This window comes from Dama dama, chromosome 11 (assembly GCF_033118175.1).
Source record: "Dama dama isolate Ldn47 chromosome 11, ASM3311817v1, whole genome shotgun sequence".
Lineage (NCBI taxonomy): Eukaryota > Metazoa > Chordata > Mammalia > Artiodactyla > Cervidae > Dama > Dama dama.
The window spans coordinates 97,744,371-97,761,781 of NC_083691.1; the positions used below are offsets into that span (position 1 = coordinate 97,744,371).

General features: G+C 39.0%; 1 protein-coding gene across 2 annotated transcripts in view; it reads left to right on the plus strand.

The window, feature by feature from the left end:
* AFF3 (ALF transcription elongation factor 3) overlaps positions 1 to 17,411 on the plus strand; it is a 620,532-nt gene that overhangs the window by 414,502 nt on the left and 188,619 nt on the right. For both annotated transcript variants that reach the window (XM_061155923.1, XM_061155924.1), the window contains 2 exons: positions 2,910 to 2,946; positions 15,189 to 15,240. In XM_061155923.1, the coding sequence (XP_061011906.1) occupies positions 2,910 to 2,946; positions 15,189 to 15,240 (89 nt within the window). The remainder of the gene's footprint in view (positions 1 to 2,909; positions 2,947 to 15,188; positions 15,241 to 17,411) is intronic.

Here is a 17,411-nt window from a genome sequence, read left to right on the forward strand (position 1 = left end):
TAGAAGGAGTGAGAAATATCTCAGTCCATTTGGGGAAGTTAACTATGGATGTCCTGTTTGTAACAGCAACCTAATCAAATTGGCCAAAATCATTTCTGAGGATTACATTTTAGCCCATCATCTCAGGAACCATATTTTATCTTTAATACACTGTTTCCAAAAGCCGAAGCTTGGGTTGAGAGTTGAGCTTATTATTTTTCTTCAGGTGAATAGCTCATTTCTATCAACATTAACATTAAAGGCATCTGTGTATGACTCAGTCTGCTTAGTAGAGTGGAAATCCAAATTTCTTACCCAACCCCCACCTACCAATCTGAGTAAAATTAAAATAATAAAAAAGAATAAATAAAATGTTCACTGCTGTTTAAAATAATAAAGAAGCCGTAAAATAGAAGTTAACTTCATTTCATTGGATTTTTGTCCCACACACTAAAATTATAAATGAGTTTCACTGGACTTTATGGGTTTTTTACATTCCTACCATCTCAATGCATTGTTTTATAACTCCCTTTTATAATTCATATTAAATAGGAATCTTGCAAGGGAGGTACTCAGTCTCTCGGTCGTGTCCAACTCTTTGCTACCCCGTGGACTATAGCCCACCAGGCTCCTCTGTTCGTGGGATTTCCCAAGCAGGAGTACTGGAATGGATTGCCATTTCCTCCCCCAGGGAATCTTCCCAACCCAGGAATTGAACCTGAGTCTCCTGCATTGGCAAGCAGATTCTTTACCACTGAGCCACCCGGGAAGCCCTTTGCCAGGAAAGAGGGTGTAAATTCCCAAAACAGAATTTAGCATTTCACTTTAGTGGAAATAAAACCAGGTTCACTCACTGCTTACCTGATCAGTAACTGAAATCAGACCCTGCATAGCACTGGCGTTCTGCCGTTGTAGGCGTGTGGAGAGCTGCAGTCATCTCCTGTCCACCGGTGTGAAACCAGCAGCGGCTGTGCAGGGGGACGTCCCCGAGGGTGGTGGCCAGCCTCATCCGCAGAAAGGGGTGGTGATACTGAAGGGTTAGATTAAAAGCCACTAACACAGTAGATCCCAGGTGTAAGAACTAGAACCATAAACCTCACAGAAGAAGCATAGAGATTAATATTTCCAACCTTGGATTTAACAGTGGAGTCTCAGAGATGACCCCAAAAGCATGGGCAACAAAAGAAAAAAATTGATGAATTGGACTTCATCAAAATTAAAAAGTTTTGTGTGTTAAAGGACATTATCAATAAAGTGAAAAAACAACTGACAGAAGAAGAGGAAATATTTGCATATCACTTATCTTGGTATCCAGAATATATGAAGTACTCTTTTAACTCAACAACAAAAAGGCAAACAACCCAATTAAAAAATGGACAATGTAATATAAAAAAGAATATGTGTGTGTGTATATATATATATATATATATATATATATATATAACTGTATCATTTTTCTGTGCACCAGAAACTAATACAATATTGTAAATCAACTATACTTCAATGAAAAAATAAAGATAATTTTGATACTCTTGAAAACAAGAAAATGGACAAAGTATTTGAATACACATTTCTCCAAAGAAGTATACAAATGGCCAAAAAGCATATGAAAAGATGTTCAGCATCATTGTCATTAGGGAAATGCAAGTCAGAACCACAATGAGAAACTACTACATGCATACCCACTTAAATGCCTATAATAAGTTTTTTTAATTAAAAGAAAATAGCAAGCTTTGATGAGGATGTGGAGAAATTGAAATTCATACATTGCTGGTAGAAACTCAAAACGTTCCAGCCACTGTGGTTGCTCAGAGAGTTTAGTGTAGAATTAGCATGTGACCCTGCAACTTTACTCCTAGATGTATACTCGAAGGATTGAAAAAGAAGGATTCAACAAGTACATGTGCAATTGTGTTTTTAGCAGCACTACTCACAAGTCAAAAGGTGGGAGCTGCCCACGTGTCCATTAACAGATGAATGGATAAACAAATTGTTGTGTGTGTGTATACGTATATAATGGGGTATTATTCAGCCATAAAAAGGAATGAAACATTGACATATGCTATGACATGGGTGAACTTCTGAAACATTAAGCTAAATGAAAGAAGCAAGACAAAAAATGTGACATATTGTATCATTCTATTAATGTGAAATGCCCAGAACAGAAGAAGTCATAAAGACAGGATATAGACTGCTGGGTACCAGGTACTGAGGAGAGGGGAAATGGGGAAAGTGGTGAGTGGGTAAGGAATTTGACTTTGGAATGATAGAAATGTTTTGCAATTAGAAGTGGTGGTTTAATACATGGTGACTGTACGCAATGCCACTGAACTGTTCAGTTTAAAGTGCTTGATTTTTTGTGATAGGAATTTCACTTCAGTGAACAAAACAAGTCCACAATACAACATAGAAGTGATTATGAGCTGTATACCGGAACTGCTTAAGGAACATGTAAATGTTTTTCATTATGGTAGCTGATAGCGATTATGATCAGTGATTAGGTTCTGAACGACCAATAATATATCTCACTTTGAAAGTCAAAATAAAAAGATTACTTTTCTCGACCTCTTATAGTTTGGGTATTTACACATGGATCTATGATTTGATTAGAGTGATTTTAAGATTAATTCATATAAAGGTCAGAGTTATTTTTTTCCATTAGATATCCAGTCATTCTGTTATTCCTCAAAAGCAGTGCTGTCCAACAGATATATAATATAAACACATATAATTTTTTATTTCATAGTAGCCACATTGAAACTGTAAGAATAAAGATGTAAAAATAATTTTCTCATGTAATTTTTGTAATCTCATATAAACAAAAGAGTATTGTTTCAATACATAATCAATATTAAAATGTTAGTGAAATGAAGAACAAAGTCTAATGAAAAAAATAAGAAAATTAATTGATAATTCTTGTTTTATTTTAGGACTCTCAGCTTGCCTCCTCTGGACACAATAATCCAAGTAAGAAATGCTTCTCTCTGTAGCTTCATATGTGGGGGTGGGAGTGGGTGAAGAGTGGGCGTGCATGCAATATATAATAGGGTTAAATGAACTTCACTAGGACAAAATCAAGTGGGGATATGAGGGTCATTGTTAAAGTGCTGCCCACACGGATAAGGTACATCGTGACCTTGAATGTTCTATCTTTATTCAAGGGCAGCAGGACCAAAATATGGACTTCCCTGGTGGCTCAGGCAGTAAAGAAGCTGCCTGCAATACAAGAGACCCGGGTTCGATCCCTGGGTCAGGAACATCCCTTGGAGAAGGGAATGGCAGCCTACTCCAGTATTCTTGCCTGGAGAATTCCATGGGCAGAGGAGCCTGGTGGGCTACAGTCCATGGGGTTGCAAAGAGTCAGAAACAACTGAGCAACCAACACTTTTTACTTAGGGCCAAAATATAAAATGATGAATTTCGAAGTAGCCCTAGGAGGAAGGAATACCATCCTTTCTTACAGTTGGCCTCTAGTGTGTATGAGGGGAAAATATTTTTAAAGGCAACTAATGAGTTACCTAAGTTAAAAGAAAATAGGTGGGCAAAGAGAACAATCAGAAGGTCTCATGATAAATGTTCTTAGAATCCACGAAGAAACCATGCCCTCTTCTAGGGAGAAACAAACTAAAGTGTCCTGGAAGGAATTTCGTTGTTGAACCCAGTGTCTAATAAAACACTGGGGCTTCATCACCAAACAGAGAATATCATTCCATGAAGTATTGTTTTAATTCTCTTCTTCAGCAGGGCTAATTGGTATTAATGTTTTCTTGAGCATTAAAAATGCATAAGCCACTCCATCCATGTCGTGTAATCACACCCACGGAGACTGTGCTTTGTTAGTCTGTTGACCAGCCAGTTGGCTAAAGAGCATTGCTTGCAAATTTCAAAGCTATGTTTGAACGTGAAAATCACTCTGAGCCAGTAGATGTGTCTGGGGCTCACTCACTGAGCATCTGTGAGGGCAGAAAGATTATGGAGGAAAGACATCGGAACAAATGCATTAGGAAGCCCTAGACTTTTAATGCACAGCTAGAGGAAGGTCAGGGGAGGGGGATGGTGGCATAATGGTGCATAGGCAATCTCATTAATTATCCCACCCTCTGTTGGAATGTGCTGTGAGCACAAGCACCAGGGAATAGGTGAAATTCTAAGGGACTTGAAATCTATAGAAATTAATTAATGTAATAGTAAGGAAAGGAATCAGGAGACGCGTGGTTAAGTTCGTGAGGTGTGCAGGCATCGGCATCATATGAAGACGCGAGCATACAGAATTGGCTTTGCTTTCCTCACCATTTCTTTCCATTTCAACTTACACAGTTCAGGGTAAAGGGAGCAGGCAATAGATATAATAGAATAAATGTACTTCCCCTCAGCTTGGAGTCTTTGACATAAAGAAGAACAAAGGAAATAGCTGTTCAGTCCCTTCTGTGTTTAGTCGCTTCTTTATGTTTGCTCTTTCATTTAATCCTGACAATAGCTGTATGAAGTAGGCATTGCATTCCCATTCTGCACAGGGTGAAAATGAGATTCTGCAGTTAATACCTAGACCATGGTCACATGGCTTAAAAACAGTGACAGGATTCGAATTCAGGGATCTCTATCCCAAAGACAATAGGCTTTCCCTCCCATAACCTTGACCCCAGAAAGGTTGCTTCCATCCCTTCAGTGTGAGATTAAATTCCTGTCCAAGATTCTTGTTTACATCTGGCCTGTTTTTTGGCACGGCGTAACATTCACTTGCTGATCCTACCATTGAGATTATGTAAGCACGCCTACCTTCTTTGGAATTGTGAGTGGCACCTGCATGATATGGCATAAACCACATTCTGGCAATTCATCATCTAAGGATATTTGTCATTGACTTTCTCTTTTCTAGGGGTAAGGTTTTTTTGTTTTTTTTTTTTCTCCAAATAAAGCTTCCCCGATTAAAAAAAAAAGATAATATTATTTAAAAATCAATGATGTGGTATGTATATGTATACAAGTGTGTGCATACACACACACACACAAAATGGAATGCTATGCAGCAAAAAAAAAAGAATGAAATAATGCCATTTGCAGCTACGTGGGTGAACCTAGGGTTTATCGTGCTAAGTGAAGTAAGTCAGACAGAGGAGCAATATCATGATGTCACCTATGGGTAGAATATAAAATATGACACAAATGAACCTATTTACAAAACAGAACCACAGTTACAGAGATAGAAAACAAATTTATGGTTACCAGAGCGGAAAGTGGGGGAAACAAATTAGAAGTTTGGGGCTAGCAGATACTATTATGTATGTAAAATAGACAAACAACAGATCCTACTGGATAGCACAAGGGAACTATATTCAAAATCCTGTAAGAAATCATAATGGAAAAAAATAAAAATCAGAGTGTCCTCTGTGGATTATAGCATACTGGAAACTTTTCAGAGCTGGTCCTACCAGCATTTCCTGTGCTGTTTCTTGCATTTGGTTTGAAATAATTACAGTTTGGGGAATCATGACTCCACTAAGTATGTAGAAAATAGGAAAACACTGAATTTCAGAGAAACAAAATGTGTCTTGATGGACTGATCTTCCCCACTGTAGGTCAGTGCTTTTTTTATTTTTGAAATTAGAAAACTATGTTACATAGATACTAAGAGAAAAGAGTGTAAAAATTAAACAAAATTATTTTTTAATCCAAATCTTTTAAAAGAGAGCTGCTTTAGCAAGCTTGCTGATTACCAATTAATTTAATATTATAAAATGGCAGCTTATTGAGTACTGAGAAACTTAAACATTAAAATAGGAGATGCATGTTCATAGTTTCTTAAAGGTGTGAGAATGTCCCGTTCGTGTGTCAGACTGAGCATAAGCACTTCTTCCCCTCCCTTCTGAATCTGCATTGAAATAACCAAAAGCAGTAGTGAAGGAAGGAAATCCATAATAGCCCTGAGGACAGGAAAGGATTTCATTAACAAACCAGAAATTCAGCTGAGTTTCTGGAAAATGGAGATTGGACGGGACTGTGCTGTTAGATAATCCTGGGCAGGGAAGGTGATGGCTCAGAAAAAGGAAAATAATGAAACAAACAGGAACAAGCCATAGTGGTGATGGGAATGTCCGTAGGAGCTCACTTCAGGAGAAACTCAATTCCCTCTCAACACCAACAAAGAAGTGTGGACTGTAAACTGTGATGGGTACGTGCCTGTTCTTCCACCCTTTTCTCCTCCACTCCCATCTTGGCAGGTTTTCATAAGGAGCTGTCAGTCTGGTTTTCCTCCCCCAGACACCAAAGTACAAAAAAAAAAAAAGTAACATTTGCCAAGAAAGTGAACAGTTATCTAGAACTTCTAGTTGGGAGCTGGTACCTAAGAGAGAGAGACTTTCCTCGTAGCTCAGCTGGTAAAGAATCTGCCTGCAATGCAGGAGACCCTGGTTCAACTCCTGGGTCAGGAAGATCCCCTGGAGAAGGGATTCTTGGGCTTCCCTGGTGGCTCATACAATAAAAAATCTGCCTGCTCAGACAGTAAAGAATCCACCTGCAATGCAGGAGACCTGGGTTTGATCCCTGGGTTAGGAAGATCCCCTGGAGGAGGGCATGGCAAGCCACCCCAGTATTCTTCCCTGGAGAATCCCATGGACAGAGTAGTCTGGCAGGCTCCAGTCCGTAGGGTCACAAAAAGTCTATCACGACTGAGTGACTAAGCACACTCACATGCATGCATCTAAGAGAGAAGCAGAGTAGATTCTGAGATAATACCAAACCTTAAAAATAGACATCCATAGTTTAGTTCAGTTCAGTTCAGTCACTCAGTCATGTCTGACTCTTTGTGACCCCATGGACTGCAGCACGCCAGGCTTCCCTGTCCATCACCAACTCTTGGAGCTTGCTCAGACTCATGTCCATCAAGTTGGTGATGTCACCCAACCATCTAATCCTCTCATCCCCTTCTCCTCCCGCCTTCAATCTTTCCCAGCATCAGGGTCTTTTCCAGTGAGTCAGTTCTTTGCATCAGGTGGCCAAAGTATTGGAGTTTCAGCTTCAGCATCAGTCCTTCCAATGAATATTCAGGACTGATTTCCTTTAGGATTGACTGGTTGGATCTCCTTGCAGTCCAAGGGACTCTCAAGAGTTCTCCAACATCTAAGGTTGGTGGAAGAAAAGTAAGTTTTTCTCAAGAGGGAAATAAACCAAAATGCTGTACACCCAGAATAAACTACTTCCTATTTTTGCTAGGGGTTCAGAGGACAGTCAGGCCTCCCAGCTTGTCTTGAGAGTTCTTCTCTCTTGAACTCTAATTAACATACTCTGTCCATTTAGAAAAAGCTGTAAATCAGCCCCTCCCTACAAGGGAGACATATGTTAGCAAAATGGATCATATACTAATACAGACAATCCACACCAGTACCTTTTTAACCAGTTTGAAATCACATTCAAAGAGGTGAATACATAGCCATGAGCAACAAAGAAAAACACTGACCCAGAGGAAATCTACTTAATTCAAGAAACAGAAGAAAAAAATTTCAAATGTGACTGCAGTCTTTAGAAGCAATTGAAATTATTTGCATCAAATAAAAAGAACAGATTGGTATGAAAAAGAAGCAGTTATAGAACAAATGAGTACTTGAGAATCAAAGATAAAGTTGACAAAATTTTTAAATTTAATAGAAATGATAGATAATAGCTGAGGTCTAAAATATAAGGTTGATAACATTTTTTTTCTGAATATAAAGCAAAAGACAGATGAAAAATATGAAAGGAAATTAAGGTACATAAAGATTAGTCATAATGGAAAGATCAAACCTGGCTATTTAGAATATACCTCAAAAAGAAAACAAAGAAAATAGAGAAGAACAAATAATAATAGAATGAGAATCCCTAGGGAAATGAGAGCTTATTTATCAAAAATATTTACATGCAAGAAAACAAGAGACCTTGAACAAAAGCAAAGAAAAACAATAGACAGCCAAGAATTAAAGAAACCTCCAAGGACTTCAGATACTTGAATTACCAAGCCCAGAACATAAAATAAGAATGTTTACGTTAATTTTCAAAAATGAGAAAATTGAAAATATGGTAGCAAAAGTATTTGAAAGTATACTAATCAGAACCTCTACAGAAATTAAAATTTCTTTGGTTAGGTTTAACTGTAGTTTAGATATAGGTGAAAAAAAAGTAATGAGTCGGGAAATTGAACTTAAGAAATTACCTAGAGTGCAGTCAAGAAAGGAAGTTTAAAGACCTGGGATATAAAGCAAGAAGGTCTAACATATACTTAACTAGAATTCCAGAAAAAGATAAGGAAAGAGAGGGAATGTTAAAGGAGATGATGGCTGAAATTTTTCCACAAGTGAAAGACTGTACCTTGCAGATTCAAGAAATCCAATGAATATTAAGCAGGATAAAGAAAAATAAGTCCACACTAGACACATAGTAGTTAACTGCAAACCTCATAAATAAAGAAAAATTCTTAAAATACCATTTAATAAGGAAGCAACAGTTAAACTTCCAGTTAACTTTTGACAGCAGCTGTGGGAACCAGGAGACAATGAAATTATAACTTCATTTTTCTGTATGTAGAAACTGACAAGGTTGATTCTCACATTTATTCGATATTACAAAGGGCCAAAAATACATAGCTCATACTCTTTTGAAGAAGAGCGAGGCTGAAGGCTTGTGTTACCAATATTATGAATGAATGAATGTTTTAGCTAAGGGATGCCTGGCGTGCTGCAGTCCATGGGGTTGCAAAGAGTAGGACACGACTTGGTGACTGAACAACAACAAAACTAAGTAATGAAGATAATAATAGGCAAATTGAGCAGTGAAACAGTATAGGGGAAACAGACCCACAGATATATGAAAACTAGATTCATGTCAGAGCTAACAATGTAGATCAATGGAGAAAGAATGGGCTTCTATTAAGATACCAAAATAACTGGTAATCTACAGGGAGAAAAAGGAAGTTAACTCCTACCTCACATCACATATAGAAACTATTCCAGGTATTTGTAAAAGACCTAAATGTGACAAGTAAAATTATACATGTTCAAAAGGGTATAGAGAATATCTTTCTGATATATTTCTTAAGTAAAACACCAAAAGGAAGTGTCAAATAAAGGAAAATAGCAGATTTTTATTGATGCTTTTGAACTGTGGCGTTGGAGAAGACTCTTGAGAGTCCCTTGGACTGCAAGGAGATCCAACCAGTCCATCCTAAAGAGGATATCAGTCCTGGGTGTTCATTGGAAGGACTGACGCTGAAGCTGAAGCTCCAATACTTTAGCCACCTGATGTGAAGAACTGACTCATTGGAAAAGACCCTGATGCTGGGAAGGACTGAAGGCAGGAGAAGTGGATGACAGAGGATGAGATGGTTGAATGGCATCACCAACTCGATGGACATGAGTTTGAGTAAGCTCCAGGAGTTAGTGATGGACAGGGAAGCCCGGCGTGCTGCGATTCATGGGATCGCAGAGTCGGACACGACTGAGTGACTGAACTGAACAAAGGGATGCAGCACAGCAGTGAGGATGAATGAACCAAAGCTAGGTGCATCATGTTGGCCGAATCTAAAAATCATACTATTGAATGACAGAAGTAAGTTCCAGAAGAGTGCATGCAGTACGATTCCATTCATGTGAAATTTAAAATCAGGAAAAACTGAAGACTGTTTTGTTTACAAGTAAATACAGGACAGCCAAAACTGTCAAGAAAAATTGGAATATTAATGCAAGATTCCACCACTCGATAACTGGAACTCAATAGGATGCAGGCCTAGGAGCATTCTGGGTTATTTCTTGTCAATGTCCTATTTCTAGGCTTGCAAGGTGCTTTCACAATTAACTCAATTTACTTTTTAAAAACTGTGTGTGTGTGTGTGTGTGTGTGTTCAGTCGCTTCAGCTGTGTCCGACTCTTTGCAACCCCATGGACTGTAGCCCACCAGGCTCCTCTGTCCATGGGATTTCCCAGGCAAGAATACTGGAATAGGTTGCTATGCCCTCCTCCAGGGGATCTTCCCAACCCAAGGATCCGTCTCTTGTGTCTCCTGCATTGGCAGGTTTGTTCTTTACCACTAGCACCACCTGGGAAGCCTATATATACACACACACACACATTTTTACACACATTACATGCATGCTCTATTGAACTTCTTCTTAGGAAAAGCATAGCCTTTGTCTGAGACAGATTAATCTATGCCACAGTGAGATATAAGAATGAGAATCCATTTGACGTAGATGCTGGGAACCCTTGCCTTCATTCAAGTTTAGTGGCAGTCCTTCTGCACAGGTCCAGTCTTTTAACTGTTTCTTAGACACTAATATTTATATTGTTACAATATTGTAAATTCCATTATCATATATAATTTTTCTCATTGGCCTATAGGCACTTCCCAAAATTAAATTATTAATTAAATTGATATTAATGAGATGACTCAATAATACTGAACAGAGTATAAATATTTTAAACCTCAGCTATGCAGGAAGAAAGGTGTAGCTGTGCAGAGTAGGATGTGATGGAGAGAGGGGAGAGCAGGAGGGAAGAATAAATGGGGGGAGCTTCTCCACTTCACATAGTATAAAAGAAAAAGTACTGTCAGAAGCTGATTAATCAAAAAATAGAAGATTAAATTTACTTAAAGTTAAAATACCCACTAGACATTAAAAGGGCTTCCCTGGAAGGCATTGAAAGGGCTTCCCTGGTGGCTCAGATGGTAAAACAATGCAGGAGACCTGGGTTTGATCCCTGGGTTGGGAAGATCCCCTGGAGGAGGTCACGGCAATCCACTCTAGTATTCTTGCCTGGAGAATCCCCATGGACATAGGAGCCCGGCGGACTACAGTCCATGGCGTTACAAAAAGTTGGACACGACTGAGTGACTAAGCACAGCACAGACATTAAAAATAGTTAAAGAACTGGCAACAACTGTAAGAAGGGAGGTGGTCGTGTAAGTATATTAAATATCTTCTCTCATTTTTCATATTAGAAATTATTATGTAGTCTCTGAAGTTGATTCATCTAAAAATAAGCGTATTATTTAGCATAATGGTTGTTACCATGAGCACAGATTACTTTTATTATAAAGAAATGTTGTAATGTAGCATAAGTTTCCTTCCAAGCAGAATGCAGCCCAGGTCTGTTTTGATTTCCTTTTCACAGTACAACTTATGTAGAGTGCAGCACTCCAACAGTGCAGTCATTTTCAGTTAAATTAGATACTATCTATCTTCCCAGACAGAGTACACACCATTTAAGCCCTTGGTACATTTATTGGATTAAACATGTAGCTTCTGTAACTTTTCAAGTGGCCTATTGGAGATTCGAAACTTTCACACGCGGAAGTCTGTATCTACCTCAGTGGAACATGCGGGTGCACCACTCCCCTCTTTCCCACTATAGCGTGGGATTCTGACTAATGAAAGGTCATCAGACAGCGGACATAGACTGAGTGTGTAATATGTGCTTGGTCCTGTGGAAGACAAATACAGAGCAACAAGCTGAAAGAACACATGTGAGATTAACATGGACACATCGCTGTATTGAAAATGGATAACTAGCAAGAGCCTGCTGTATAGCACAGGGACTCTGTACTCGACGTTATGTAACAACCTAAACAGGAAAAGAAGCTGAAAAAGAATGTTGCTCAGTCGCTAAGTCATGTCCGACTCTTTGTCATGCCATGGACTACAGCACGCCAGGCATCCCTGTCCTTCACTGTCTCCCCGGATTTGCTCAGACTCATGTCTGTTGAGTTGGTGATGCCATCCAACCGTCTCGTCTGTTGCTCACTTCTCTTCCTGCGCTCAATCTTTCCCAGCATCCAGATCTTTTCCAGTGAGTCAGCTCTTCACATCAGGTGGCCAGAGTTTCAGCTTCAGTTACATGTATCTGTATAATTGAATCACTTTGCTATACACCTGAAACTAACACAACATTGTTAATCAACTATACTCCAACATAAAATAAAAAGTTAAAAATATATTTAAAAAGAAAAAACACAAATAATATAGATACACATGTACATACCTATTTACATGTGTGAGTATAAATATGTATACACGTGTGTGTGTGTGTGTGTGTAATTTTTCTTCCTATGGCTCATTTTTTTCTCTCTTCCTATCTGTAACTGTATTTCCTCATCAAGATGACCATGGTGCACCTGAGTCTGTCTCTTATGCCTAGTGTCTTCAAAAGATCAATTCAGGTCCCTTTCAAAGGACAGCAATGTGGAATCTATTGTGAAATCAGCTGAAATAGTCAGAACAACCCCCAGTAGTCCTCTTTGGTGGTGGCAAGGAAACGTCTCCTGAGCACCCAACTGAAAAGTCTCTTCCTGAGCATTTTTTCTGGCTTACATTCATCATGTTTCCCTTGGGTCCTGGTAAAGAGCCTATGATTCTTCCTGGCTTGTAGGACATTTCAAGTTAACTTCAGAAATTGCATCACCTAAAATTTCCAGATATTGGGGGAGAATTTTGTGTTTCATTCTTTCTGATGAACAGACATAGTTTTCATTCCTGACCCTATCCTGAGCTTACTTTTCCCCCAGAAAGGTTAATTCATGATCAGCTGAGAACATTCACTCCCAGACTGTTCACAAATGCCTCGTTTGGCCCTGTTGCATCCTTCCTGTTTGCCAGAAACTGTTCTGTTTTCCCTGTTGCCACAACATAAGTGCTGCTAAGAGCAGAGGTAATCAGCTGCAGCTCTGTGCCTGCGCTGATCCGGCCCCCGATCTCTGCAGCCCCCAGATCCCAGGTGCAGTAAGGCCTCTGTCCCCCAGCCCACGGATTATCTGGCAGCATTGTTGATCAAGGTAAAACATATTTATTCAAGCATCCAAATAATGTCTTCATATAGCGTATTGATTTTTTTTTTACATAATTTGTTCAGAAATGTTTACTGTTGCCTGCTGTTCATGTTCCTGATGATGATGAGACATGGGGTGACTTCTGGTGGCTGCAGACCAGGAAACATAACCAGTTTCTCCAAATGAAAGGGGGAAAAGTCACTGTGTTTAAGAAAAATTAAACCTCCATCTAGTTGTCTTTTTCACGTTGAGTTTTAAGCCAGCTTTTTCACTCTCCTCTTTTATCCTCATCCAGAGGCTCTTTATTTCCTCTTCACTTTCTGTCATTAAACTGGTATCATCTGCATATCTGAGGTTGTTGATGTTTCACCCAGCAATCTTGATAAGGACAGAGGAGTCTGGCGGGCTACAGTCTATGGGGGTCGCAAAGAGTTGGACACAACTGAACAACAGCAGCAGCTAGTTGTTTCTACCTGTCTTAGTTAATGCAGCTATTGTAACTCTGTATTTGGGGATTCTGGCAAGAATTGTGGTTACTTATTGGAAAGTAATTCTGGAAGCTACCAAATTAGGCTATTTTCTAGCATGAAAGTAGTTGACAAGGTCTTGCCTGTCTCTCAATGAGTTCACAACAGATCTGGCCTGGAAGACAAAATATGATACGGAAATATGAGCTTCAAAGTTTATTAATTTGCTGCCTCTACTTTTACTTCACCGTGATTTCCTGTGTTTGGGGCTCTGTCTGACCAGTGTTTGCTGTTGAGGCAGGTAAACACGTGTTGTGGCATTTTTACAAGGTGGCTGCCCTTCCTGGAGGCTCCAAAGCACTATGTGGGCACTCGTTAGCGCAGTCACATCTGAGATAGATGCGTGGACCATATATAGCGGTCTTCCTTCTCTCACAACTGTTCCTTTTCCTGTAAGGAAAAAAGAAGTTTACTTTTGAGTTCAGCTTGGACAGTGTCTTTGGAATGTGTTCATCATGTGATTTAGGAGGTCGTTCCTGAGCCTAGGTGTCAAAAAGGGGCTTGGTACAGGGCATAAACCTGAAGTCCTTAATGATAGACTGAGGGATTCTATGAGGTCTCCAGGCCTGACTTGATATAGCAAAATAAAGCAAGTTGCCACCTTCAGTCCCATCTCTTGCAACTCATAATCTCGTCTGGGGTTTGTTAAACTATTAGCGGTGTATAACCACAGCTAACTCACAATGGCAGTCATGACCTTCTGTCTCCTCTGTTGTTGTTTAGTTGCTCAGTTGTGTCCAACTCTTGGTGACCCTGTGGACTATAGCCTGCCAGGTTTCCTCTGTCCATGAAATTTACCAGGCAAGAATGCTGGAGTGGGTTGCCATTTTCTGCTCCAGGGGATCTGCTTAACCCCAGTATCGAATCCATGTCACCTGCTTGGCAGGTGAATTCTTTTCCACTGAGCCACCTGGGAAGCCCTTCTTCTATCTCCTAGCCTCAAGGAAATAAAAAGAAGCACCTTGTAATATGAGGATGTATAGTTTCAAACCATCAGTGGTTGAGGATCTAAGAATTATATCTACTGTAAGAGGAATTTGCCCTTTAAAACTCCAAAAAATGGACCCATTCAATCCTTGACTACACACGGCAGAAATGTGGCTTAAGTGGCCTCTCAGATGGTCAGGAAGGATTTCTGATTTGCATCTTACTCTGCGTTAACAGGGTGACCCCAGAATCTGCTGCCAGGGCTATCTGTGGAGTGTCATTCTTGGGGATCTCATAAGTGGGGGTGCAACCTCAGTGTTGTGTACAGTACTCTTGTCCAAGCTCTGGTGTGCCCACCTGGTTGAGCTTGTGTTAGGGCTAAACACAAGCTAAACGCCACCATCCCACGTGGTGCTGGTGGTAAAGAACCCGCCTGCCTATGCAGGAGACATAAGAGGCTCAGGTTTAACCCCTGGTTTAGGAAGATCCCCCAGAGGAGGGCATGGCAACCCACTCCAGTATTCTTGCCTGGAAAATCCCATGGACAGAGGAGCCATAGGGTCACGAAGAGTCAGACACGACTGAAGTGACTGAGCACACATATGGCAGAAAGGGTCAAAGTGCCTTGCATCTAGAATGCTAATGGGGTTTATTTCCTGAAATTTTCTGTAAAATGAAGGGGAAGAAAACAGGTTGCATCTGTAAGAGATTCATCTCTTGGCAGGGTCTCCACTCTGAGCCCTGGTTGTTTGCAAACAGCTCCTTCGCACCTATTCATAGATCCATGCCCAGGCAATTGTATTACAGAGAAGAAACTATTTTGCAAATCCAGTTCTTGAACAATAAAAAGATTTTTTTTAAAGCCTCCTGCTGCACATTTTGAATGATTGTTAATATTGAATCTCTCTTAAATCTTAAAGGCTGTAACACTCATATGTTGGTATTTTTTTTTCTGCTTCCTTTTTTAAGAGAAAGGTGATGCCGAGCCAGAGAGTCCAGACAATTGCACATCGAATACATCGTAAGTCTCTTTCCTGTTTCTATCCCAAGTTCTTTAATACGCTTATAATACAAAACAGCACAAATATCTTGTTATAGTAATAATAATAATGGAAGGAAGTCTGTGGTTCTCTTTCTCATGATAATGCCTGCTTAAATGCTTTTGGATGCAGTTGCATTTTGAGGTCTTTCTAATGCTTTAGCCCAGTAAGAGTAATCTTGAAAACACAAGGCTCCTGTTTATAATGTACAGATGTAATGAGATTTGATGGTATTATGGGGTGGAGGAGGAGAGGATAGCTTTTGGAACTTGCTCAGCAACTTCTATCACTGTCATAAATAATTGAAGAACATTTCTCACATACTGGGAGATTGTCTGTCCTACACACCTGGGAAGTACCAGGGTCATTTTAAAGCCCACCCTTTGCAACCTCACCTCTGAATTATGTGAAACATAGAATTATAGACACCTCTGGACCATGAAGGGTTTATTCATGTTCCTGAGTTAACAAACACAGTTGTAAAAAGATAAGAAAGGGCTCTTTTTAAACACGTTCTTCATTCCACATTTCATCTTTCTCCTCTCAATACTCAAGCAGTCGAAAAATGTTTTGATGATTAATTTGATGCCAAATTTATGTGCCAAAGTTTACATAACTCATGAGCTAACAAATTATTTTGGCTGAATAGTAATTAGTCACAGGTTTTTTTTTTCTTAAAAATCATTAATTTTATCATTTCTGAGGAGTTAGATGTGATTTCTTATTATAAGACAGTTTTGTGAATATATTTATATTTGGACCAGTGTTCTTCTTACTAAGCATTTAAAGTGCTTTCTAGCCATTAGAAATGACAGCTTGTGATATAACATTATTGAGTGTATTTGTCCAAGATGTGTTTCTCAGTCTAGGAAGAGTCTTTGGCTTGCATAGGATGACTATTTATTTCATAACGATTGTGATTATTTGCTGGTCTTTCTTAAGATATTATCCTAAAAGTTATAAATGGTTCTATTGTCATGATTTCTAATGATATAATGAATGTGACTGGTTTTAAATTGTTAAAATATTACTAATTTTTAATTTTTTTACTATATAAAATAGGAAAGGGTTTTAATGCCATCTGGAGGCATTCTAGAGAACTGAAAAGGGTAGAGTCATTTTTTTAAATGTAGTTCTTTTGAGCATCGTTTGAGACTAGAAAAAAATTTATGCAACTAAAATGTAAACTATTTGAGAGTAAGTTATATATTTATAATTAGTTTTATAAAATGTTAATTATTATAGAAGCAACCATTTTTCAACAAAATCATTTTAAAAGCAGACAAAGATACATACAAAATATGCTGGAAAGCAGCTAGCATCCTACATTTAATTTTTTCAAATTTAAAATCACATACAATGGGAATTCCCTGGCTGTCCAGTTATTAAGACTCCATACTTTCACTGCCCAGGGCCCAGGTTCAGCTCCTGGTTGGGCAACTAAGATTCCACAAACTTCACAGAGCAACCGAAAAAGAAAAACCACATTCGATAGACTCAAATTTTGTTAACACAGTTTGATGTGCAACTAAAGTTCTCCTTCCCTTATATATTTCTGAAAAGTCTTAGTTTCTATAACTTATTACCTTAACAAAATCAACGTGTTGTCGGAGAAATTACTTTTAAACCCTCCGGAGATTTGTGAATAGTGAAAGCTTGAAGCATCACCTCATTCCTGAACAAAGCAGTTCCGTATTCATCTGCTCACATCCTGCCTCTTGAACTGGAAATAGCACAAATAAAGTCTGAGGTTGGATCTCTATTAAAAGTGGAGACTTCTGAGCTTGATCCTCTCAAAGAGCCCTCTAGCTCTTTCTGTTCTGTTATGATTAGGCAAGAGGAATAGCTTATTACGAATAAAGAGCAGGACTCAGGCTGTCTTAGACTTGGGTAGAGATTTAGTCTCTATGTGGTACCCTGTCTGAGCTTTATCTATGTAGACAGATAAGTAGGGCAGGGATAGTATCCTTACTTTTTATATAAGGAATCTAAGGATCAGAAGAGTCATTCAATTTAAGTGATAAAAATAGGACACAAATCTTAGGATATTTTGCTTTTTTGGCTATTTACCATGATGAGGAGGTGAGTGGATCTTAGGAGACAAAGTCATAAGTCAAACCAAGTATAAAAATGGGGATCTATTTCTTTGTTA